Below are 24,870 nucleotides of genomic sequence, written 5' to 3' on the forward strand. Positions count from 1 at the left end.
GTATTCTTTCATTATTTCCTACACAACAACTTTCAACATACAGTACCAGTATTTGTTTAAACTTTCAAACGTAATGCTAGTATAAATAATACATTATGCAAAAAATGTAAGTACATAAAATCATCAATGTATCTTGTCAAAGGTGGTTGCAATGCTGTGAAAAACAATTGTACGTATATCGAGATTCCACAATTTTGCATATCTTTGCATGCGGCTCTTATTTTGAAAAAGAGAATCCGCGATCGTGACGCCAGCATCCTGCTACTTGAAAAATGGTAATATCGTTTTTCTAAATTTGGTGCTGACGGGAAATCAACATCTCGCGCGTTTTCGACATAGTCTGGAACCAATGGTTGAGTTCGTTTTGCATGGCTCGGTGCCCGTATGTGGGGAGTTTGGATTTTAGACCATTCGATTGGTGCTTAAGCGAATTCTCCACCCGACCGGGGAACCGGGGCATGCAAAACAAACTTCAACACTCTCTAACACGTCTGGAATTGGTTTACTAAATAGAAGCAATAAGTATATAGCTTGGATTTGTACATTAGTAGGCCTATTTGTTTCCTTCTTTGTTATACTTGTCTTGAAGCACTACTGTAGGGTATCTTGTTGAATGAGAAACTTGGAGGTACAACCAGCGCAAATCTTCATTATAGTAGAACAGTGGTCCTTTCTTGAAATTATATTTCTACATTGAAAGCCCACGCGCATGCGTACATTCTAAAATACGATTTGCACAACGGTCTATCATCAAAGATGGCGGGAGCCTCCGACCCACTGGAGGACATGCTCTTCAATGAGGTAGACGAAAAAGCAGTAAGTGACTTAGTTGGCTCTTTGGAATCGCAACTTGTCAGCCAAAAGACTTCGCCCGCCACATATTCCGATATCAAGCGAGAAGGATCTACGGGCGCTGTTAGCCAGTTCTCAGGGAAAGTGCGTGATCAAGTGGGGTCTCTGGAGCCGCCACAACAAGGACACCCAAAAGCGGTGTTAAACGCGGAACCCTGCGCGAATCTGGCGATTTCGAATAAGAGTATCACCGCTTCTACCTCTTCCATCACTACTGGGGGCATTATAAACGCTGGTACCAATTTACAAACACATGGAGCCGCATCTCGCATCATTTCCCCCGCACCACCAGGATCGGTAACTTTGCCTGCTCAGACGACTAGCTTCAACAGAGGGACTGTTTTGGGTCCAGCTGAAATATCGGTGGTGACTGCTCCGAACTCAAACCCCACAACAACAACAGCTATCAGTACTCCTTCACCTGGATTACAGAGTTTTAACGGTAGCCCTGGAGCTGTGAAGTTGGTCAACTCGCCAGCTGCTGCTCCCCAAATCGGGTCAGGCGGCAACACTGTTATAAGTACTGCCAGTGCGGGCAACTCAAATATCATTGTGTCTATGGCTTCACAGCCTCCTTCTCTACCAAACTATCCTGTATCTCAATCTGCTGTGGCATTTGTTACTCCCACTGTTACATTGCAAAGGCATCCCAGCCCCATGGCCAGTGCCTCACAGAATGGAGTAATAGACCCTAAGGTTTCTGCAGTGGTCACACAGGGTGCAGGTTCTCCGGGGGCCACCACCTCTCAGGTCATGAACCGCAATAACACTCTCATTAACACTACAATGGTGGCACCCAACCAGCCAGTCTCTGCTGGCCAATCAATAATTCTTGGAGGGTCTCCCTCTCCTGTTGTTGTGAACTCACCCATAAGCCAGGCACAGAGTGTGGCGAGTCCCACTCTCACAGCCGGGGTGAAACCAACGGTTAACGGAGTTGGTCAGCCCACGGTGACCATCGTGAGGCCCCCCGGTGCTCCTGTGATGACCACCTCCGTGCAGCAGCAGAGACCTGGGCTGGTAGCGAGTCCCACGAGGACTGTGGCACCACAGATGGTCGTCAGACCACCACAGCAGACCACCATTCAGTTACCCCCTGGATTTACCATACCACCCGGTAAGGAACCCTACTGATGTTATCCTGATTCTAAAACCTTTAAAACCTAGGTTCTGACTCCCCAAGCTCCATTCTGAACAGAAATGTGCACCCTTCAATGTGTTGACCCATTAGTCAATTAATTAAACAGTCAATAGCCTAGTCTGTGCTATTCATTAATGCATTTATTAACCCAATGCTTAGGCCCCCAAAAAACTCAAACAGTAAACCATTGAAAATGGCAAATCGAGAAAGATGTGTGACCTGACTGTTTCTCCCTCAGGTATGGTGCTGGTGCGTACAGACACAGGCCAGCTGGTAATGGTTCCTCAGCAGGTTCTAGCCCAGGCTCAGGCTAAGACCCAACAAGGCCAGGCAGCTGTCTCTAACATCTCCCCCCGGCCTGCTACACCTACCGCTGGGGCCACCATCAGAGTCGGTACTCCCAGCCAGGTATGGATGGGGGGAATCAGGCTAAAGTTATCTAGAGGGGGACTGGAATGGATTATGTCATATCAAACGTGTTTGTCGATCTGAACGACGTCTGTCTGCAATGTCGTGTCCATTCCTCTTTAGTGGCCCAAGTATAGACCTAGTACCCCTGACAACAACAAAAAATCACACTGCTAGATCATGTGGATTTTGCGTAAGATCGGTGCTGCCCATGTCAGGAATGTTATTGGGGATGATGTAGTATGTGACTGTGTAAGAGCTCATCGTCAACATCAGTCTCATGAGAACATAGATTCTCGTTCGGTCAGGCCTTGGTTATCTGCTGTGGCTGTAGAGTCCCATTCCTGAGAGGTATACTCTGCCATTGGGCGCAACTGAAGGTCTGCCCTTATGTTGTAGGGATGTCCTGCTTTTTCTTCCTTTCACCCTTTTAATTTCCCTCTCGAGTTGTGCCAGTAAGTCATAAGTTGACCATGTATACCGGTACTAATGTCTGTACTAATGTCCAGTGCACCTCTGACCCCTTGCTCCCCCTGTTCTCTGCAGGCCCCTTGTACAACCCAGGCTGTTCGTCTGGCCTCCCCTGTCCAGGCCAGAATGTTGCAGTCCCCCTCTCCCACCAGCTCTGCTATACAGGTGTGATCACTTACTGTTTCCATGCAGCCCTCTGTCAGAAAACACAAACCTAATTATAGTTAGCTACTAGAGCCTCTCAGTAGATTTAAAATTAATTTGTATTAAATACATTACACATATTCCAGCCCTGTTTTTATTTTTGTTGTGATTTTAGTTGTTTGACTTAGTGCCTTCGGAAAGTATTCAGACCGCTTTACATTTTGATACGTTACAGCCTTAATCTAAAAATGTTCTCAGCAATCTACACACAATACCCCATAATGACAAAACAAAAATTGGTTTTTAGACATTTTTGCACATTTATTAAAATAAAAAACAGAAGTACCTTATTTACGTAAATATTCAGACCTTTTGCTATGAGACTTGAAAATGAGCTCAGGTGCATCCTGTTTCCATTGATCATCCTTGAGATGTTTCTACAACTTGATTGGAGTCCACCTGTGGTAAATTCAATTGATTGGAATGATTTGGAAAGGCACACACCTGTCTATATAAGGTCCCACAGTTGACAGTGCATGTCAGAGCAAAAACCAAGCCATGAGGTCGAAGGAATTGTACGTAGAGCTCCGAGACAGGATTGTGTTGAGGCACAGATCTAGGGAAGGGTACCAAAAAATGTCTGCAGCATTGAAGGTCCCCAAGAACACAATGGCCTCCATCATTCTTAAATGGAAGAAGTTTGGAACCACCAAGACTCTTCCAAGAGCTGGCCTCCCAGACACACTGATCAATTGGGGGAGAAGGACCTTGGTCAGGGAGGTGACCAAGAACCCGATGGTCACTGACAGAGCTCTATAGTTCCTCTGTGGAGATGGGAGAGCGTTCCAGAAGGACAACCATCTCTGCAGGACTCCACCAATCAGGCCTTTATGGTAGAGTGGCCAGACAGAAGCCACTCCTCAGTAAAATACACATGACAGCCCGCTTGGAGTTTGCCAAGAGGCACCTAAAGACTATCAGACCATGAGAAAAAAGATTCTCTGATGAAACCAAGATTGGCACCATCCCTACAGTGAAGCATGGTGGTGGTAGCATCATATTGGGGGGGGGGGTTCAGCAGTTGGGACTGGGAAAGATGAAAGATGAACAGAGCAAAGTACAGACAGATCCTTGACGAAAACCTGCTCCAGAGCGATCAGGACCTCAGACTTGGGCGAAGGTTTACCTTCCAACAGGACAACAACCCTAAGCACACAGCCAAGACAACGTAGGAGTGGCTTCGGGACAAGTCTCTGAATGTCCTTGAGTGGCCCAGCCAGAGCCCGGACTTGAACCTGATTGAACATCTCTGGCGAGACCTGAAAATAGCTGTGCAGCGACACTCCCCATCCAACCTGACAGAGCTTGAGAGGGTCTGCAGAGAAGAATGGGAGAAACTCCCCAAATACAGGTGTGCCAAGCTTGTAGCGTCATACCCAAGAAGACTCAAGGCTGTAATCGCTGCCAAAGGTGCTTCAACAAAGTACTGAGTAAAGGTTCTGAATAATTATGTAAATGTAATATTTCATTTTTTTTATTTTTTTTATTTTTTTAATTAGTGAACATTTCTAAAAAAAAACCTGTTCTTACTTTGTCATTATGGGGTATTGTGTGTAGATTTTGAAAAAAGATCTAACCAAGTTCAGAATAAGGCTGTAACGTAACAAAATGTGGAAAAAGTGAAGGCGTCTGAATTCTTTCAGAAGGCACTGTGTTATGTTGTGGTAAATGGTTGTTTACTCTCTCAGCTGCACTATGTGCGTTGTGTTAACCGTTGTTTCCACTACTGTATAAAGTTCTAGTCATATTTATGCCTGTTGCCATTCTCTCCAGAAGGCGATAACCGTGGCTCCTGCAGGTGCGTCTGTGTCGGTGAAAATGACCACCCCTCAGAAGGCCCAGACAGTGATCACGGGGGGTCAAGCCCTGGTCAAGCCTGGTGCTGTACGGCCCTTTAACACTGCAGCAGCAGCCAGTGCCTCCACAACCCCTACAATGGTAACTGCACCAGTCTCCCAGGTTTGTCAACTGTCTTACTTTACTGACACTTTGCTAGATTCAAACAGTGTGTGGTTTACCATGTAGTGAGTTGATTGACATTTTTTTATTGGCCGGTTTCCCACTTGGAGAAAGTGTTGTTTACTGTGTTTTGCTATTTTAAATGCTCTTAAAATAACGTTTGAGTTGATTTAATCATGTTTTATAATACCAGAAGTTGTGGTGACATGAGAAGCAAACTTTGTGCAAAACGTATCAATCATTTTCATGGAAAGTCTAATCCTACTCAATGACCCATTCTCCTCTCTTACAGGAAATGCAAGAAAATGTGAAGAAGTGTAAGAACTTCCTTTCCACCCTGATCAAGCTGGCGTCCCACAACTCCCCATCTCCAGACACATCCAAGAACGTCAAGGCCCTGGTGCAGGATCTTCTGGTGAGTCAAGACTCCTATAGAATACTTTTTTACATTTTTATGTGGTTCAATTGTCAGCAGAATTATGGAGCGTGGAATTATGCCATTTTTATTTATTTTTGTCTGATTTTCACACTTAATGTCTTCTTTCTTTGATCAGGATGCTAAAATTGAGCCTGAGGAGTTCACCACACGTCTGCAGGCTGAGCTGAAGTCCTCTCCGCAGCCGTACCTCATCCCCTTCCTCAAGGTTTGTTTGTTACCCTTAACCCTCAGCCGGAACTTTTTCTGAGCTCATTGCTATGCAATTGAAATGCAATTACTAAAGTACCATGTAACATGTTACTACAATGTTGTTACTGTAATTAGTGTTACTACCCAGGTATAAGAGCAACTTAATGTCAATTGTTACCCTAACAGGGCAGGCCTGTGTGTACTAATACAAAATATATACATAGTCAATTGTTGACGACATTACCATGTAACCCGTATTTGTTTCCTTCCGTACAGAAAAGCCTTCCTGCCCTGCGGCTGTCCCTGCTCAACAACCAGCAGTCTCTGCTGGCCTCCACCAACGCTGCGGCCCTGGCCGCTGCCTCCAATACTACCACCAGCACTATCAGGGCCCGGCTCCCCACCACCGTCGGCCCCGCCACAGGCATGGTCAGGACACCCACCACTGCTCTGGTACGACCCTCCCGGACTTAGACACTGGCGACTGGAAAGAAGCGCTGCAGTTTTGAATGGCTCTTCTTTCTGTAGTAGGCCTAGTAGAATTCCTTTGAGGCTGTTGTAGGTTGTCTCTCTATAATAGGCATCGATACACACAACAGTTCTGTGCTGTGGTCTGTTATATTTAGTGTGGTGTGTTCTGTCTGTTATGCGCCACTTGGCTCAAACTATTGTGAGTTTTCTGTTCAAGTTGTATTTGTCACATGCACAAGTACAGTGAAATGCTTAACTTACCCTACCCAACAGTGTAGTATTCAATATCAAAGTAGTATAACTAATATATATATTTTTTTTTTTAACACAAATAAGGGAGGAAGCTATATACAGGGTCAGTGCCAGTACCAAATGTGCAGGGATACTGTTCATGTTCTAATGGCTCCTCTCTCCCACCTCTCTTCCAGGGTGTGAGAAGACCAGGGGTTCAGGGGGTCCAGACTCGCATGCCGATGGTCATCCCTCAGACCATCCGGCCACAAGGTACTGGTACCGCACAGCGCCCTCTCTCTCTATGCAGACAATGGACAACCTCAATAAGACATCTCGGCGCTCTCGACCTGTGCTATTGTTGAAGGGAAGAGGTTATCCCCAGTGGACACTTGTTTTACCCACATCATTCAATTATTCAAGGCCTGGATGATTATTAAGTGTCTCAGGTGTTAAAGTGTTGAGCTCTAACATAAATGGACCGGCAGGGGATGCCTCAGGACCCGGAATTGAAAACCCCTTAAGAGCAATGCACAGAGGCCCATTTTCTCACCATGCTATTGAACAGCTTGTAATGATATGTTTTGTTTCTTTGTCAGGCACAGTTGCAAGAGGACTCACTATTATTGCAGGCAGATCTCCTGTGGGCATTGGTGCCCAGGCCTCTGCCAATCAGAAGAAGCTGAATGAGCCTGGAGGCGGGACGTTCAGGTACAGAATATCCAGGTTGACAGGGGAAAACTATACTCTCTGTAACCAGGTTTCCATCCAACCTTTTTATGCAGGTAAAGTACATGTCAGATAAAAACGTTTAATGACAGGCCTGATGGAAACAGAAAGTTTAACAACAAATTTTACAAATGTCGACAATACAAAATACGCTAGACACGGTGGGATCTTTTTGTGTCTGTAAAATATTTTATACGAGAAATGTCGGTGGAAATGCTTTTATGCACAAATATTGATATAATAACCGCCATATCGAAGTAAACTTGGAGTCACGCGAGATGACTTGTTGTGTGGTCCTCCCACTACGACTCGTTGGGAAAGCATGAAGTTTATTAGGCTACAGATTTAAATAAGTTATAATGAACTTCAACGGGTGGTGAAAGTGCCAGGTGAGCTTGATGCTCCTTTCCAATAAATATCCACGGTCTTATACAGGTTACATTACCATCGACGCTTGGCTTCCGTTTGACAAATACAAATAATCTATCTCATGTATGTCGGCTATACCCGCACTGTATCTGGAAAAGGACAACTGAATGCATACAACTGAAATGTGTCTTCCGCATTTAACCCAACCCCTCTGAATCAGAGAAGTGCGGGGGGCTGCCTTAATCGACATCCACGTCTTCGGCGCCCCGGGGAACAGTGGGTTAACTTCCTTGCTCGGGCAGAATGACTGATTTTTACCTTGTCAGCTCGGGGATTCGATCCAGCGACTTTTAGGTTTCTGGCCCAACTCTCTAGCCACTAGGCTACCTGCTGCCTGTTGGCAATACCAGAGTGGGCACACTCGCTATATAACGCAACATTTTTTGTGGGATTTGAAAATGTAATGGAAACACTTAACTTGTATTTGGTACATGGGAATTAAACCACACAAGGTATTTTTTATGTGCAAATGTCATCACTCACAGCCTTTTATCTGCAACAAGTCTATTTGATAGAAACATCTCTTGTGGGAAAATGTGCATATTGTTTTTATGCAGATTTAAAAATATTCACATAAAAATCTCTCACCAATTGGATGGAAACCTGGCTACTTTTGGTATCTGACCCCATGTAAACCTACAGTATTCGAGGCTCCTGGCACTGTTTGGCTTAGTTACTGTGATAGTTTTCCATGACGCACAGAAACAGATCAACCACAGGATGGCAGCATTTCACACGTTTTGACACAATGGTGGGGTTGAGAAACATACTTAAGTTAAACAAACTCCTGTTCTTGATCTGTGTGTAAATTACTTCATGTTCTTTTGAGAAATTTACATGAAATCGACATGAAATTGACATGGTGTAATTGTCTAGGCAACCACCAAATGTATATTCATGTTTAGCTTTCTTTAATGAACCAGAAAATCAAGACCTGACTGATTAACAAAGTTAGCTGGCCAACTTAATGAACTTCCTTTCTGGAGCACCCCACTGATCTGTGTATACGGCATCTCTTTAGAGATGATGATGACATCAACGACGTGGCGTCCATGGCGGGGGTGAACCTGAACGAGGAGAACGCCCGCATCATGGCCACCAACTCTGAGCTGGTGGGCACCAAGATCCGCTCCTGTAAGGACGAGGCCTTCCTCCCACCAGGCCTGCTGCACAGACGCATCATGGAGACCGGTATGTGCAATAACCTGTCCTTTCTCCTGAACCAGCTATAAGACCTGAAGTGTGCACTTGTTCACTTACTTTAATGGATTTGAAAGGAAATGACTAGTGTAAGAAATAAGCCTCTGAAAGAAGTGGAGCTGGGCCCTGATGTCTGTCGATCATCAATAAATAACTGACCGCACCTTGCCATCCTACCACAGATAATGGCACTGATTGGCTGCTAATGCCTTTCTCTCGCTTTCTTCCGCTAAAGCCAAGAGGTTTGGGGTGACAGAGGTCCCAGCTGAGGCAGTGAACTACATCTCCCATGCTACCCAGGCCAGGCTGAGATCCATGCTAGAGAAAGTGTCAACTATCGCCCAGCACCGCACTGACGGGGGCAAGGTAAGAACAGGAAGAGTAGAGGTTATCATGAACAAAAGTAGGTGAACAGTACAAGCACAAGCGCAACAGTACATGAATAACACAAAAATAACACATGACCAACATCATGAACAGTACACAAACTACATGAACAACAGCATGAACGGTACACAAACTACATGAACGGTACACAAACTACATGAACGGTACACAAACTACATGAACAGTACACAAACTACATGAACAGTACATGAATGGTACATGAACTACATGAACAGTACATGAACGGTACACAAACTACATGAACAGTACATGAACGGTACACAAACTACATGAACAGGACACAAACCAAATGAACAACATCATGAACAGTACACAAACTACATGAACAATGTCATGAACAGTACATGAACAGTACACAAACTACATAAACTACATGAACAGTACATGAACGGTACACAAACTACATGAACAGTACACAAACTACATGAACAGGACACAAACCAAATGAACAACATCATGAACAGTACACAAACTACATAAACAACATCATGAACAGTACATGAACAACATCATGAACAGTACACAAGCTCCATGAACAACAACATGAACAGTACACATACTACATGAACAACAGCATGAACAGTACACAAACTACATGAACAGTACACAAACTACATGAACACCATCATGAACAACATGAACAGTACATGAACTACATGACAAACTACATGAACAACAACATGAACGGTACACAAACTACATGAACACCATCATGAACAACATGAACAGTACATGAACTACATGACAAACTACATGAACAACAACATGAACGGTACACAAACTACATGAACAACATCAAGAACAGTATAGTTGTGGACAAACGTTTTGAATGACACATATTAATTTCCACAAAGTTTGCTGCTTCAGTGTCTTTAGATATTTTTGTCAGATGTTACTATGGAATACTGAAGTATAATTACAAGCATTTCATAAGTGTCAAAGGCTTTTATTGACAATTGCATGAAGTTGATGCAGAGTCAATATTTGCAGTGTTGACCCTTCTTTTTCAAGACCTCTGCAATCCGACCTGGCATGCTGTCAATTCACTTCTGGGCCACATCCTGACTGATGGCAGCCCATTCTTGCATAATCAATGCTTGGAGTTAGTCAGAATTTGTGGGGTTTTGTTTGTCCACCCGCCTCTTGAGGATTGACCACACGTTCTCAATGGGATTAAGGTCTGGGGAGTTTCCTGGCCATGGACCCAAAATATTGATGTTTTGTTCCCCGAGCCACTTCGTTATTACTTTTGACAAGGTGCTCCATCATGCTGGAAAAGGCATTGTTCGTCACAAAACTGTTCCTGGATGGTTGGGAGAAGTTGCTCTCGGAGGATGTGTTGGTACCATTTCTTTATTCATGGCTGTGTTCTTAGGCAAAATTGTGAGTGAGCCCACTCCCTTGGCTGAGAAGCAACCCCACACATGAATGGTCTCAGGATGCTTTACTGTTGGCATGACACAGGACTGATGATAGCGCTCACCTTGTCTGCTCCGGACAAGCTTTTTTCCGGATGCCCCAAACAATCGGAAAGGGGATTCATCAGAGAAAATTACTTTACCCCAGTCCTCAGCAGTCCAATCCCTGTACCTTTTGCAGAATATCAGTCTGTCCCTGATGTTTTTCCTGGAGAGAAGTGGCTTCTTTGCTGCCCTTCTTGACACCAGGCCATCCTCCAAAAGTCTTCGCCTCACTGTGCGTGCAGATGCACTCACACCTGCCTGCTGCCATTCCTGAGCAAGCTCTGTACTGGTGGTGCCCCGATCCCGCAGCTGAATCAACTTTAGGAGACGGTCCTGGCGCTTGCTGGACTTTCTTGGGCGCCTTGAAGCCTTCTTCACAACAATTGAACCGCTCTCCTTGAGTTCTTGATGATCCGATAAATGGTTGATTTAGGTGCAATCTTACCGGCAGCGATATCCTTGCCTGTGATGCCCTTTTTGTGCAAAGCAATGATGATGGCAGATGTTTCCTTGCAGGTAACCATGGTTGACAGAGGAAGAACAATGATTCCAAGCACCACCCTCCTTTTGAAGCTTCCAGTCTGTTATTCGAACTCAATCAGCATGACAGAGGGATCTCCAGCCTTGTCCTCGTCAACACTCACACCTGTGTTAACGAGAGAATCACTGACATTATGTCAGCTGGTCCTTTTGTGGCAGGACTGAAATGCAGTGGAAATATTTTTTGGGGGATTCAGTTCATTTGTATGGCAAAGAAGGACTTTGCAATTCATCTGATCACTCTTCATAACAAACTGGAGTGTATGCAAATTGCCATCATACAAACTGAGGCAGCAGACTTTGAAAATTTATATTTGTGTCATTCTCAAAACTTTTGGCCACGACTGTACATGAACTACATGACGATGTACATGAACAACATGAACAACAACATGAACAGTACACAAGCTCCATGAACAACAACATGAACAATAGCATCCTACTTGTCCCTTTTTTTCTTTCACTCTCCCTTTCTCCTGTCCCTTCCCTCTCTATGTAGGATGAGGAGTGGTATGAGCCGTCGACAGACGTCAGGGCCCAGCTCCGCTTCTTTGAGCAGCTGGACAGGATGGAGAAACAAAGGAAGGACGAGCAGGAGAGGGAGGTCCTACTCAAGGCTGCCAAGGTAGAGACACACACCACCTGACTACATGCACACCGGGACTGTGTTACAACCACACTACTGCATCACCGGCAATAATTTGTTTAACTCCAGAAGAGGAGTGGCCTGTTAATAGTTGCAGTGTGTTTGTCCACCTCATGGGAACGATGTGACACATGAAAACGGAGGTAATTAGTGGATTTTGAACAGAAACCACAACTCCCTCTACAGACATCATTAGACGTCCACGGGAGTGTACACACACACACTAATTAACTTCATGTAGGATCAAGATGTCATCCAGGAGATAATTATCTCTATGGTGCTGTGTAGATGGGAACTCACCAACCATATTAACACTGTCATGTGGGAGTTGGCCTAGTTAATATGCATTGCACTGCTTGTGATTGACACAAAATATAAACGCAACAATTTTAAAGATTTTACTGAGTTACAGTTGATACAAGGAAATCAGCCAATTTAAATAAAATAATGAGGTCCTAATCTATGGATTTCACATGACTGGGAATACAGATACCTTAAAGAAATGTAGGGGTGTGGATCAGAAAACCAGTCAGTATCTGGTGTGATGACCATTTGCATCATGCAGCGTGACACCTCTCCTTCGCATAGAGTTGATCAGGCTGTTGATTGTGGCCGGTGGAATGTTGTCCCACTCTTGTGGCTGTGTGAAGTTGCGGGATATTGTTCAGGAACTGGAACAGGCTGTAGTACTCGTCGATCCAGAGCATCCCAAACATGCTCAATGGGTGACATCTGGTGAGCGGAGCGAGGAGCAGAGCGTGCCCAATTTGACTGGAGCGCGGCGCGAGATTCCCAAAGGCTGGAGCATCATCTGCCTTCTCGCCCGCTCCAGTTGCGCTCCAGTGGCGCTCACTTCGCGAGTTCAGGGCGTGCCCGACCCAGCACGCATTTGTAGTCTACTTTGTAGACTACTTGTGTGCTGCTATGGCTACTGTCATGGAGTTCTCTAAATGTTTTTGTAAAGAAACTGATCAAATACACAGGTGCAAAATCAAGGTGACTTACAAAGATGAGGACTAAGAGTAGTATAGTGAGTGCAATGATGTAAGGTCCATAACTAAAGAATCATTGTGGAATTTGAAAGACACGTATCCGAAAGCATGATAGGTGCACTTGCTACGTGCACATGCTAAAAGAAGGGAACGAGGTGTGTAGCTAATTGTCATTGTAGCCAAGTATTTATAAACAAAAAATCTGATCACTTAAGTTTCCTTATTTTTTTCTTTCTATTATCTCTACAATTGATTTTGGTCCAATAGACCTGGCATATTCCAACTTTCAAGGAGCTTTCTGTTTTCATTGGGTTATTTTGCTTAAAAACCTTTATGCTTACAACTCTGCATGCCTGTCAAGAGTGGCCAAAAGGGTGTTTAGCGTCCCCAGTGGCTCTGCAAGAGCAGAGAGGATATTCTCTGCTGCTGACCTGCTCTCTAGGAACAATCACATGAGCCTGAAGCCACAGACTCTGGCCAAACTCGTCTTTTCTAAAAAATGAATTCAAAGGCACTGTAGACTGAGCCTAATAAGGCTTTTTTTCGTTGAATTTGTATTTAATTCTAAGTAAATCACAGCCTATATGTGCAATTTATAGACTAAAATGATTTGATTTCAATGATGTTTAAATGCTGAGCGCTTAATGTCTCCGACTCCCTACCAGCCTAGTGTGTCGCACTCGCAAATGCTTCACAATGTATTTCTTTTGTAGGCAATAACCTTGAAATAATTGGTTCCCTGTCTGGCTCTTGACCTATTTAGAGTGTTTATATGCTGTTTAATACGACACGTAGCCTATTTAAAATGATGAGCACTTCTTACATCTTTTCATGTTTATTAAAATAGTTTTCTTTCAAATCATATGGTTTGGTTTCAATGCCTCAAATCATATGGTAGGTCCAAAAATAGATGGTTGTTGGTTAAATTGTGATTTTTGATGAATGGAGTGAATTTGGAGCTGCAGTTTTTTTTCATGTGAGCAGGTAGCGGTTTTTAGCAGAGCACTTGGAAAGGACGCAGAGCTCCGGAGAGGTGCACAAGCACCACTCCATGAGCGATGAGCGGGATTTCCGACCGCTCAACTCCACTCACATACTCTGCTGGTGAGTATGCAGGCCATGGAAGAACTGGGACATTTTCAGCTTCCAGGAATTGTGTACAGATCCTTATGACATGTGGGTCGGACATTATCATGCCGAAACGTGAGGTGATGGCGGCGGCTGATTGGCACGACAATGGGCCTCAGGATCTCGCCACGGTATCTCTGTGCATTCAAATTGCCAGTGATAAAATGCAATTGTGTTTGTTGTCTGTAGCTTATGCCTGCACATACCATAACCCCACCACCAACATGGGGCTCTCTGTTCACAACTTTGACATCAGCAGACCGCTCGCCCACACGACGCCATGCACGCTGCTTGCCATCTGCCCGCTACAGTTGAAACCTGGATTAATCCGTTACGAGCACACTTCTCCAAAGTGCAAGTGGCCATCGACAGTGGGAATTTACCCATTGAAGTCGGTTACGACGCCCATCTGCAGTAAGGTCAAGACTCTGGTGAGGACGACGAGCACGCAGATGAGCTTCCCTGGGATGGTTTGTGCAGAAACTATTCGGTTGTGCAAACCCACAGTTTCATCAGCTATCCAGGTAAATAGTCTCAGACGATCACGCAGGTGAAAAATCTGTATGTGGAGGCCCTAGGCTGGCGTTGGTTACACGTGGTCTGCGATTGTGAGGATGGTTGGACGTACTGCCAAAATCTCTAAAACGACATTGGAGGCGGCTTATAGTAGAGAAATGAACAAATCGATTCTCTGCCAACAGCTCTGGTGGACATTCCTGTAGTCAGAATGCCAATTTCACACTCCCTCAACTTGAGACATTGATCATGCTGTTTAATCAGGTTCTGTGCCACACCTGTAAGGTGGATGGTTTATCTTGGAAATGCGCATTAACAGGGATGTAAAGAAATGTGTGCACACAATTTGAGAGAAATATATTTTTGTACATATGGAACATTTCTGGGACCTTTTATTTCAGCTAATGAAACATGGGACCAACACTGCGTTTTATATTTTTGTTCAGTATATAATTGACTAAAGTGAAAAACCAATACTTCTCTTCCCACACCAGATGCATAATCTTTATCAATAGTTCAGAACAGTAACTAATATACTATAACAGTGTTCTACAGCCCACATTGGTGCTATGATCTGCGGCTGTGACGGTAATGGAATTTTGGATGACGGTAATTGGCTAGCTAAATAACGCGGCCTCTTTAATAACCGTTCAAATAGCAATAGGCTTTTGGTAAAAAAGCAAAAAATGTGTTTTAATTTAGGAAATCTGTTCCCAAGTATTCCCACAAATTAAAAAAGGTGTGATCGTGTCTCAATGTAATTATCAAGGTATGAAATTATTATTTTCAGATACAATCTCTTTTTGGGTTCAATTTGCAGAGTACAAATTATTATAATTATTTTGCGACCCCCGATTTTTTTTTTCTGCCGCCCCGCGGTTGACTCATTGCCTACCGCTGAGGTTGTACCTTTTCAAGTTTAGAAGAAGTGACTGCTAAATGCTAACTCCCGATCTTATTAGCCATTCCTGTATGCATAGCTAGCACACAGAAATCGGTGCTTGTAGTCAGTCATTGTTAACTGTTGATTGGTGACTATGGCATGAACATATATTGGGGTTGACATCCATACAAGCATTTTCTACTCCGATTTTACCTCAACATAGTGTGAAATGCAAGTCGGAAGTTCACATTTCAACTCAGTTTTTCACAATTCCTGACATTTAATCCAAGTAAAATTCCTTGCCGTAGGTCAGTTAGGATCACCACTTTATTTTAAGAATGTGAAATGTCAGAATAATAGTAGAGTGATTTATTTCAGCTTTTATTTATTTCATCACATTCCCAGTGGATCAGAAGTTTACATACACTCAATTAGTATTTGGTAGCATTGCATTTAATTTGTTTAACTTGGGTCAAACATTTCGGGTAGCCTTCCACAAGCTTCCCACTAAGTTGGGTGAATTTTCGCCTATTCCTCCTGACAGAGCTGGTGTAACTGAGTCAGGTTTGTAGGCCTCCTTGCTAGCACACACTTTTTCAGTTCTGCCCACAAATCTTCTATAGGATTGAGGTCAGGGCTTTGTGATGGCCACTCCAATACCTTGACTTTGTTGCCCTTAACCCATTTTGCCACAACTTTGGAAGTATGCTTGGGATCATTGTCCATTTGGAAGACCCATTTGCGACCAAGCTTTAACTTCCTGATTGATGTCTTGAGATGTTGCTTCAATATATCCACATCATTTTACTGCCTCATGATGCCATCTATTTTGTGAAGTGCACCAGCCCCTCCTGCAGCAAAGCATCCGCACAACATGATGCTGCCACCCCCGTGCTTCACGGTTGGGATGGTGTTCTTCGGCTTGCAAGCTTCCCCCTTTTTCCTCCAAACATAACGATGGTCATTATGGCCAAACAGTTATATTTTTGGTTCATCAGACCAGAGGACATTTCTCCAAAAGTATGATCTTTGTCCCCATGTGCAGTTGCAAACCGTAGTCTGGCTTTTTTATGGTGGTTTTGGAGCAGTGGCTTCTTCCTTGCTGAGCGGCCTTTCAGGTTTTGTCAATATAGGCCTTGTTTATCTGTGGATATAGATATTTTTGTATCTGTTTCCTCCAACATCTTCACAAGGTCTTTTGCTGTTGTTCTGGGATTGATTTGCACTTTTCACACAAGTACGTTCATCTCTAGGAGAGAGAACACATCTCCTTCCTGAGCGGTATGACGGCTGCATGGTTCCATGGCGTTTATACTTGCGTACTATTGTTTGTACAGATGAATGTGGTACCTTCAGGCATTTGGAAATTGCTCCCAAGGATGAACCAGACTTGTGGAGGTCTACAATTTTTTTTCTGAGGTCTTTGCTGATTTCTTTTGATTTTCCCATGATGTCAAGCAAAGAGGCACTGAGTTTGAAGGTAGGCCTTGAAATACCTCCAATTGACTCAAATGATGTCAATTAGCCTATCAGAAGCTTCTAAATCCATGACATAATTTTCTGGAATTTTCCAAGCTGTTTAAAGGCATAGTCAACTTAGTGTATGTACACTTTTGACCCACTGGAATTGTGATACAGTGAATTATAAGTGAAATAATCTGTCAACAATTGTTGGAAAAATGACCTGTGTCATGCACAAAGTAGATCTCCTAACCGACTTGCCAAAACTATAGTTTGTTAACATAAATTTGTGGAGTGGTTGAAAAACGAGTTTTAATGACTCCAACCTAAGTGTATGTAAACTTCCGACTTCAACTGTATAAACAATAGCCTAAATGTAGGCTAATTTTGCTGGGGGGCAATGATATTCGTGATCTTTCCCCCACGCATTTCCATTGTTTTGGTCGAGTTCCATTGACCTCTTTACCACATCTATTACGTGTGTACCCATGAGTTTACCAGTCCAATTGCCAGGGTTAGAGGTTCCAAGCCCTTTCTATTTCTATGTGTGCTGCTTCTGCATTGTGGGGGTGTTGCCTAGGCCAGTGGTTCTCAAACCCCTCCTCGGGGACCCCCAGACGTTTCACAATTGTTTGTTGTTGCTCTGAACTAGCTCACCTGATTCAACTAGTCAAGGGCTTGGTGATTTAGTTGACAAGTTGAATCAGGTGTGCTAGCTCTGTAATAGATCAAATGCATGGAACGGCTGGGGGTCCCCGAGGAGAGGTTTGAGAACCACTGGCCTAGGCAACCGAAGACTCATTTGCTACAGCACCTTGCTTGTTTCAGCAAGGCGCAACAAAGTTTCTTTGCGTTCTTAAGAGTCCATGTTACCGCAGAAACGGACTCAACCGCAAAGAATGCCTGTGGCCGTCCTGTCTTAAGTCAGCTGTTGGTTCCTAATGACAATATTTTATCTTCTTGTCAGTCTTCGTCCATAACCGTTGGTTACGCAGTTATTTAGTTATTGGGCCAGCCCTACAAGCTAAAAAATAGATTCAAATCTAATCTTATTTGACACATTCGCCGAGTACAACAGGTGTAGACTTTACAGTGAAATGCTTGCTTACGAGCCCTTTCCCAACAACTGCAGGGTTAAAAAGTAAAACATTTAAAAGTGAGAAATGTGCTAGATAAAAATAGTAACAGAATATAGCAATAACCAAGCTATATATATAGGAGTACTGGTACCGAGTCAATGTGCAGGGGTACAAGGTAATTGAGAGATTTACATGTAGGTAGGGGTAAAAGTGACTCGGCAATCAGAATAGATAATATACAGAATAGCAGCACTCTGTGTTTGGCGTCAATATGCGTGTGTGTTGTAGTATGTGTGAGTGTGCATAGAGCCTGTGCAAGAGCCGGTGCAATTAAAAAAGGGGGGTCAATGCAAATAGTCAGAGTAGCAATTTGATTAACTCTTCAGCAGTCTTATGGCTTGGGGTAAAAGCTGTTCAGTAGCCTTTTGGTCCCAGACTTGGTGCTCCGGTACCGCTTGCCGTGTGGTAGCAGAGAGCACAGTCTATGACTTGGGTGACGAGTCTTTGACAATTTTTTGTGCCTTCCTCTGACACAGCCTGGTATAGAGGTCCAGGATGTCAGGGAGCTCTGCCGTACATTTTTTCAGGGAGAAGAGGCGTTGTTGTGCCCACTTCACAACTGTCTTTGGTGTATTCGGACCATTTATAGGTCCTTAGTAATGTGGACACCGAGGAACTTGAAGCTCTTCCTCTCATGACAAGGTATCCACCTCCCCTGTCTCTCTCTTTCCCTCTGTCTCTCCTTCTAACCTGTGTTTCTCTCAAATATAGAGTCGCGCCAGGCAGGAGGACCCGGAGCAAGCTCGGTTGAAGGCGAAAGCTAAAGAGGTAAGCGCTTCATTTAGTTTCCATCCACATACCAACACATCAAAGCAGTTGACACTCAGTATCATTATCGATGTACAATATCCCAAAATACGCAAATATATAGTCCATTGTCAGACGGCTACAGACTGGCATGCAAGAACTTTCCACCAAAATACTAACATTTTCCATATAGTCCATATAGACCCCCCCACCCCAACCATGCCCATATTTGAGGCTAGCTCTCCCCATATTATAGCTATGTCTTGGGGCACACTCTGTTTGGACAGTGTTTCACCACTTTGACTCAGAGGGGGCTCTGTGACCTCTGTGCCTCGGGGCATTATCCATAAAGATCAGGACAGGGGAGCCCAAGTCAGGACATGTTGCTGTAGTGCCGTAGAAGTCACCTAATCAGTCTTTTGTTTAGCTTCATCATTTTTGTTAGTGATGGGCTAGAACAAAGGCATGTAAGCCAAGTTGCTCCCCGGGAGGAGGGTTGGCCCACACCTGGTTTGGTGTTTGGTATTTTATTAGGATCCCCGTTAGCTGTTGCAAAAGCAGCAGCTACTCTTCCTGGGGTCCACACAAAACATGAAGCATAATACAGAACATCAATAGACAAGAACAGCTCAAAGACAGAACTACCTAAAAATAAAATGTAAAGGCACACACAGCCTACATATCAATGCATACACACAAACTATCTAGGTCAAATAGGGGAGAGGCGTTGTGTTGCTTAATCTGTTTATTTGAGCAATATGAGATGGAAGGAAGTTCCATGCAGTTAGGGCTCTATATAATATACACTTTCTTGAATTTGGGGACTGTGAAAAGACTACTGGTGGCATGTGTGGTGGGATAAGTGTGTGTGTCAGAGCTGTGTAAGTAGACTATGCAAACAATTTGGGATTTTCAACACATTAGTGTTTCTTATAAAAAGAAGTGACGCCGTCATATAGTATTTATATCATATAGTATTTATAGTATTTATATCATACGCCTTCCGGCGCCGACCGAGATGGCCGCCTCGCTTCGCGTTCCTAGGAAACTATGCAGTATTTTGTTTTTTTATGTGTTATTCCTTACATTGGTACCCCAGGTAATCTTAGGTTTCATTACATACAGTCGGGAGGAACTACTGAATATAAGAGCAACGTCAACTCACCATCGTTACAACCAGGAATATGACTCTCCCGAAGCGGATCCTGTGTTTTGCCTTCCACCCAATACAATGGATCTGATCCCAGCCGGTGACCCTAAACAACGACGCCGTAAAAGGGGCAAACGAAGCGGTCTCCTGGTCAGGCTTCGGAGACGGGCACATCGCGCTCCACTCCCTAGCATACTACTCGCCAATGTCCAGTCTCTTGACAATAAGGTTGATGAAATCCGAGCAAGGGTAACATTCCAGAGAGACATCAGGGATTGTAACGTTCTTTGCTTCACGGAAACATGGCTCACTCGAGAGACGCTAACGGAGTCGGTGCAGCCAGCTGGTTTCTTCACGCATCGCGCCGACAGAAACAAACATCTTTCTGGTAAGAAGAGGGGCGGGGGTGTATGCCTTATGATCAACGAGACGTGGTGTGATCATAACAACATACAGGAACTCAAGTCATTCTGTTCACCAGATTTAGAATTCCTCACAATCAAATGTTGACCGCATTATCTACCAAGGGAATTCTCTTCGATTATAATCACAGCCGTATATATTCCCCCCCAAGCAGACACATCGATGGCCCTGAACGAACTTTATCTGACTCTTTGTAAACTGGAAACCACACACCCTGAGGCTGCATTCATCGTAGCTGGGGATTTTAACAAGGCTAATCTGAAAACAAAACTCCCTAAATTCTATCAGCATATCGATTGTGCTACCAGGGCTGGTAAAACCTTGGATCATTGTTATACTAACTTCCGCGACGCATATAAGGCCCTCCCCCGCCCTCCTTTCGGAAAAGCTGACCACGACTCCATTTTGTTGCTTCCAGCCTACAAACAGAAACTAAAACAGCAAGCTCCCGCGCTCAGGTCTGTTCAACGCTGGTCCAACCAATCTGATTCCACGCTTCAAGACTGCTTCGATCACGTGGATTGGGATATGTTCCGCATTGCGTCCAACAACAACATTGACGAATACGCTGATTCGGTGAGCGAGTTCATTAGAAAGTGCATTGACGATCTCGTACCCACAGCAACGATTAAAACATTCCCAAACCAGAAACCGTGGATTGATGGCAGCATTCGCGTGAAACTGAAAGCGCGAACCACTGCTTTTAACCAGGGCAAGGTGACCGGAAACATGACCGAATACAAACAGTGTAGCTATTCCCTCCGCAAGGCAATCAAACAAGCTAAGTCCCAGTATAGAGACAAAGTAGAGTCGCAATTCAACAGCTCAGACACAAGAGGTATGTGGCAGGGTCTACAGTCAATCACGGATTACAAAAAGAAAACCAGCCCTGTCGCGGACCAGGATATCTTTTACATTTACATTTAAGTCATTTAGCAGACGCTCTTATCCAGAGCGACTTACAAATTGGAAAGTTCATACATATTCATCCTGGTCCCCCCGTGGGAAATGAACCCACAACCCTGGCGTTGCAAGCGCCATGCTCTACCAACTGAGCCACACGGGACCACATCTTGCTCCCAGACAGACTAAATAACTTTTTTGCTCGCTTTGAGGACAATACAGTGCCACTGACACGGCCCGCTACCAAAACCTGCGGGCTCTCCTTCACTGCAGCCGAGGTGAGTAAAACATTTAAACGTGTTAACCCTCGCAAGGCTGCAGGCCCAGACGGCATTCCCAGCCGCGTCCTCAGAGCATGCGCAGACCAGCTGGCTGGTGTGTTTAAGGACATATTCAATCAATCCTTATCCCAGTCTGCTGTTCCATTTACATTTAAGTCATTTAGCAGACGCTCTTATCCAGAGCGACTTACAAATTGGTGCATTCACCTTATGATATCCAGTGGAACAGCCACTTTACAATAGTGCATCTAAATCTTTTAAGGGGGGGGGGGGGGGATAGAAGGATTACTTTATCCTATCCTAGGTATTCCTTAAAGAGGTGGGGTTTCAGGTGTCTCCGGAAGGTGGTGATTGACTCCGCTGACCTGGCGTCGTGAGGGAGTTTGTTCCACCATTGGGGTGCCAGAGCAGCGAACAGTTTTGACTGGGCTGAGCATGTTCACACATGCTTCAAGAGGGCCACCATTGTTCCTGTTCCCAAGAAAGCTAAGGTAACTGAGCTAAACGACTACCGCCCCGTAGCACTCACTTCCGTCATCATGAAGTGCTTTGAGAGACTAGTCAAGGACCATATCATCTCCACCCTACCTGACACCCTAGACCCACTCCAATTTGCTTACCGACCCAATAGGTCCACAGACGACGCAATCGCAACCACACTGCACACTGCCCTAACCCATCTGGACAAGAGGAATACCTATGTGAGAATGCTGTTCATCGACTACAGCTCAGCATTTAACACCATAGTACCCTCCAAACTCGTCATCAAGCTCGAGACCCTGGGTCTCGACCCCGCCCTGTGCAACTGGGTCCTGGACTTCCTGACGGGCCGCCCCCAGGTGGTGAGGGTAGGTAACAACATCTCCACCCCGCTGATCCTCAACACTGGGGCCCCACAAGGGTGCGTTCTGAGCCCTCTCCTGTACTCCCTGTTCACCCACGACTGCGTGGCCATGCACGCCTCCAACTCAATCATCAAGTTTGCGGACGACTCTACAGTGGTAGGCTTGATTACCAACAACGACGAGACGGCCTACAGGGAGGAGGTGAGGGCCCTCGGAGTGTGGTGTCAGGAAAATAACCTCACACTCAACGTCAACAAAACAAAGGAGATGATTGTGGACTTCAGGAAACAGCAGAGGGAGCACCCCCCTATCCACATCGACGGGACAGTAGTGGAGAAGGTGGAACGTTTTAAGTTCCTCGGTGTACACATCACGGACAAACTGAATTGGTCCACCCACACAGACAGCGTTCAACCTCAGGAGGCTGAAGAAATTCGGCTTGTCACCAAAAGCACTCACAAACTTCTACAGATGCACAATCGAGAGCATCCTGTCGGGCTGTATCACCGCCTGGTACGGCAACTGCTCCGCCCACAACCGTAAGGCTCTCCAGAGGGTAGTGAGGTCTGCACAACGCATCACCGGGGGCAAACTACCTGCCCTCCAGGACACCTACACCACCCGATGTCACAGGAAGGCCATAAAGATCATCAAGGACAACAACCACCCGAGCCACTGCCTGTTCACCCCGCTATCATCCAGAAGGCGAGGTCAGTACAGGTGCATCAAAGCAGGGACCGAGAGACAGAAGCTGTTTTTCAATCTCAAGGCCATCAGACTGTTAAACAGCCACCACTAACATTTAGTGGCTGCTGCCAACATACTGACTCAACTCCAGCCACTTTAATAATGGGAATTGATGGAAATTATGTAAAAATTTATCACTAGCCACTTTAAACAATGCCACTTAATATAATGTTTACATACCCTACATTACTCATCTCATATGTATATACTGTACTGTATATCATCCACTGCATCTTGCCATCTTTATGTAATACATGTATCACTAGCCACTTTAAACAATGCCACTTTTATATGTTTACATACCCTACATTACTCATCTCATATGTATAGACTGTACACTATACCATCTACTGCATCTTGCCTATGCCATTCTGTACCATCACTCATTCATATATCTTTATGTACATATTCTTTATCCCTTTACACTTGTGTGTATAAGGTAGTAGTTGTGGAATTGTTAGGTTAGATTACTTGTTGGTTATTACTGCATTGTCGGAACTAGAAGCACAAGCATTTCGCTACACTCGCATTAACATCTGCTAACCATGTGTATGTGACAAATAAAATTTGATTTGATTTATCAGCCCTCTGATTACAATTAAGAGCAAAATGTGCCGCTCTGTTCTGGGCCAGCTGCAACTTAACTAGGTCTTTCCTTGCAGCACTGGACCACACGACTGGACAATAATCAAGATTAGACAAAACTAGAGCCTGCAGAACTTACTTTTTGGAGTGGTGTCAAAAAAGCAGAGCATCTCTTTATTACGGCCAGACCTCTCCCCATCTTAACAACCGTTGAATCTATATGTTTTGACCATGACAGTTTACAATCTAAAGTAACAGAAAGTAATTTAGTCTCCTCAACTTGTTCAACAGCCACACCATTCATTACCAGATTCAGCTGAGGGCTAGAGCTTAGGGAATAATTTGTACCAAATACTATGTTCTTAGTTTTAGAGATGTTCAGGACCAGTTTATTACTGGGCACCCATTCCAAAACGGACTGCAACTCTTTGTTAAGGGTTTCAGTGACTTCATTAGCTGTGGTTGCTGATGCGTATATGGTTGAATCATCAGCATACATGGACACACATGCTTTGTTTATGCCAGTGGCAGGTTATTGGTAAAAATAGAAAAGAGGGCCTAGAGAGCTGCCCTGCGGTACACAACACTTTACATGTTTGACATTAGAGAAGCTTCCATTAAAGAAACCCCTTTGAGTTCTATTAGATAGATACAGTGGGGCAAAAAAGTATTTAGTCAGCCACCAATTGTGCAAGTTCTCCCACTTAAAAAGATGAGAGAGGTCTGTAATTTTCATCATAGGTACACTTCAACTATGACAGACAAAATGAGAAAAACAAATCCAGAAAATCACATTGTAGGATTTTTTATGAATTTATTTGCAAATTATGGTGGAAAAAAAGTATTTGGTCAATAACAAAAGTTTATCTCAATACTTTGTTATATACCCTTTGTTGGCAATGACAGAGGTCAAACGTTTTCTGTAAGTCTTCACAAGGTTTTCACACACTGTTGCTGGTATTTTGGCCCATTCCTCCATGCAGATCTCGGACTTTCAACTCCCTCCAAAGATTTTCTATGGGGTTGAGATCTGGAGACTGGTTAGGCCACTCCAGGACCTTGAAATGCTTCTTACGAAGCCACTCCTTCGTTGCCCGGGCGGTGTGTTTGGGATCATTGTCATGCTGAAAAGACCCAGCCACGTTTCATCTTCAATGCCCTTGCTGATGGAAGGAGGTTTTCACTCAAAATCTCACGATACATGGCCCCATTCATTCTGTCCTTTACACGGATCAGACGTCCTGGTCCCTTTGCAGAAAAACAGCCCCAAAGCATGATGTTTCCACCCCC

The 24,870-nt window shown here is 44.4% G+C and overlaps 1 protein-coding gene across 1 annotated transcript in view; it reads left to right on the forward strand.

The window, feature by feature from the left end:
- Nucleotides 1–756: 756 nt before the first annotated feature.
- The window catches only part of LOC120054147 (transcription initiation factor TFIID subunit 4-like), a 34,081-nt gene continuing 9,967 nt past the window's right edge, over nt 757–24,870 (forward strand). The window contains exons 1-13 of the mRNA XM_039001569.1: nt 757–1,969; nt 2,232–2,401; nt 2,948–3,037; nt 4,850–5,035; nt 5,328–5,450; nt 5,590–5,679; nt 5,940–6,116; nt 6,563–6,638; nt 6,965–7,076; nt 8,545–8,714; nt 8,959–9,089; nt 11,634–11,759; nt 18,611–18,667. Coding sequence (XP_038857497.1) covers nt 757–1,969; nt 2,232–2,401; nt 2,948–3,037; nt 4,850–5,035; nt 5,328–5,450; nt 5,590–5,679; nt 5,940–6,116; nt 6,563–6,638; nt 6,965–7,076; nt 8,545–8,714; nt 8,959–9,089; nt 11,634–11,759; nt 18,611–18,667 — 2,721 coding nt within the window. The remainder of the gene's footprint in view (nt 1,970–2,231; nt 2,402–2,947; nt 3,038–4,849; nt 5,036–5,327; nt 5,451–5,589; nt 5,680–5,939; nt 6,117–6,562; nt 6,639–6,964; nt 7,077–8,544; nt 8,715–8,958; nt 9,090–11,633; nt 11,760–18,610; nt 18,668–24,870) is intronic.

The sequence above is a fragment of the Salvelinus namaycush genome, chromosome 9, assembly GCF_016432855.1.
Source record: "Salvelinus namaycush isolate Seneca chromosome 9, SaNama_1.0, whole genome shotgun sequence".
Classification (NCBI taxonomy): domain Eukaryota; kingdom Metazoa; phylum Chordata; class Actinopteri; order Salmoniformes; family Salmonidae; genus Salvelinus; species Salvelinus namaycush.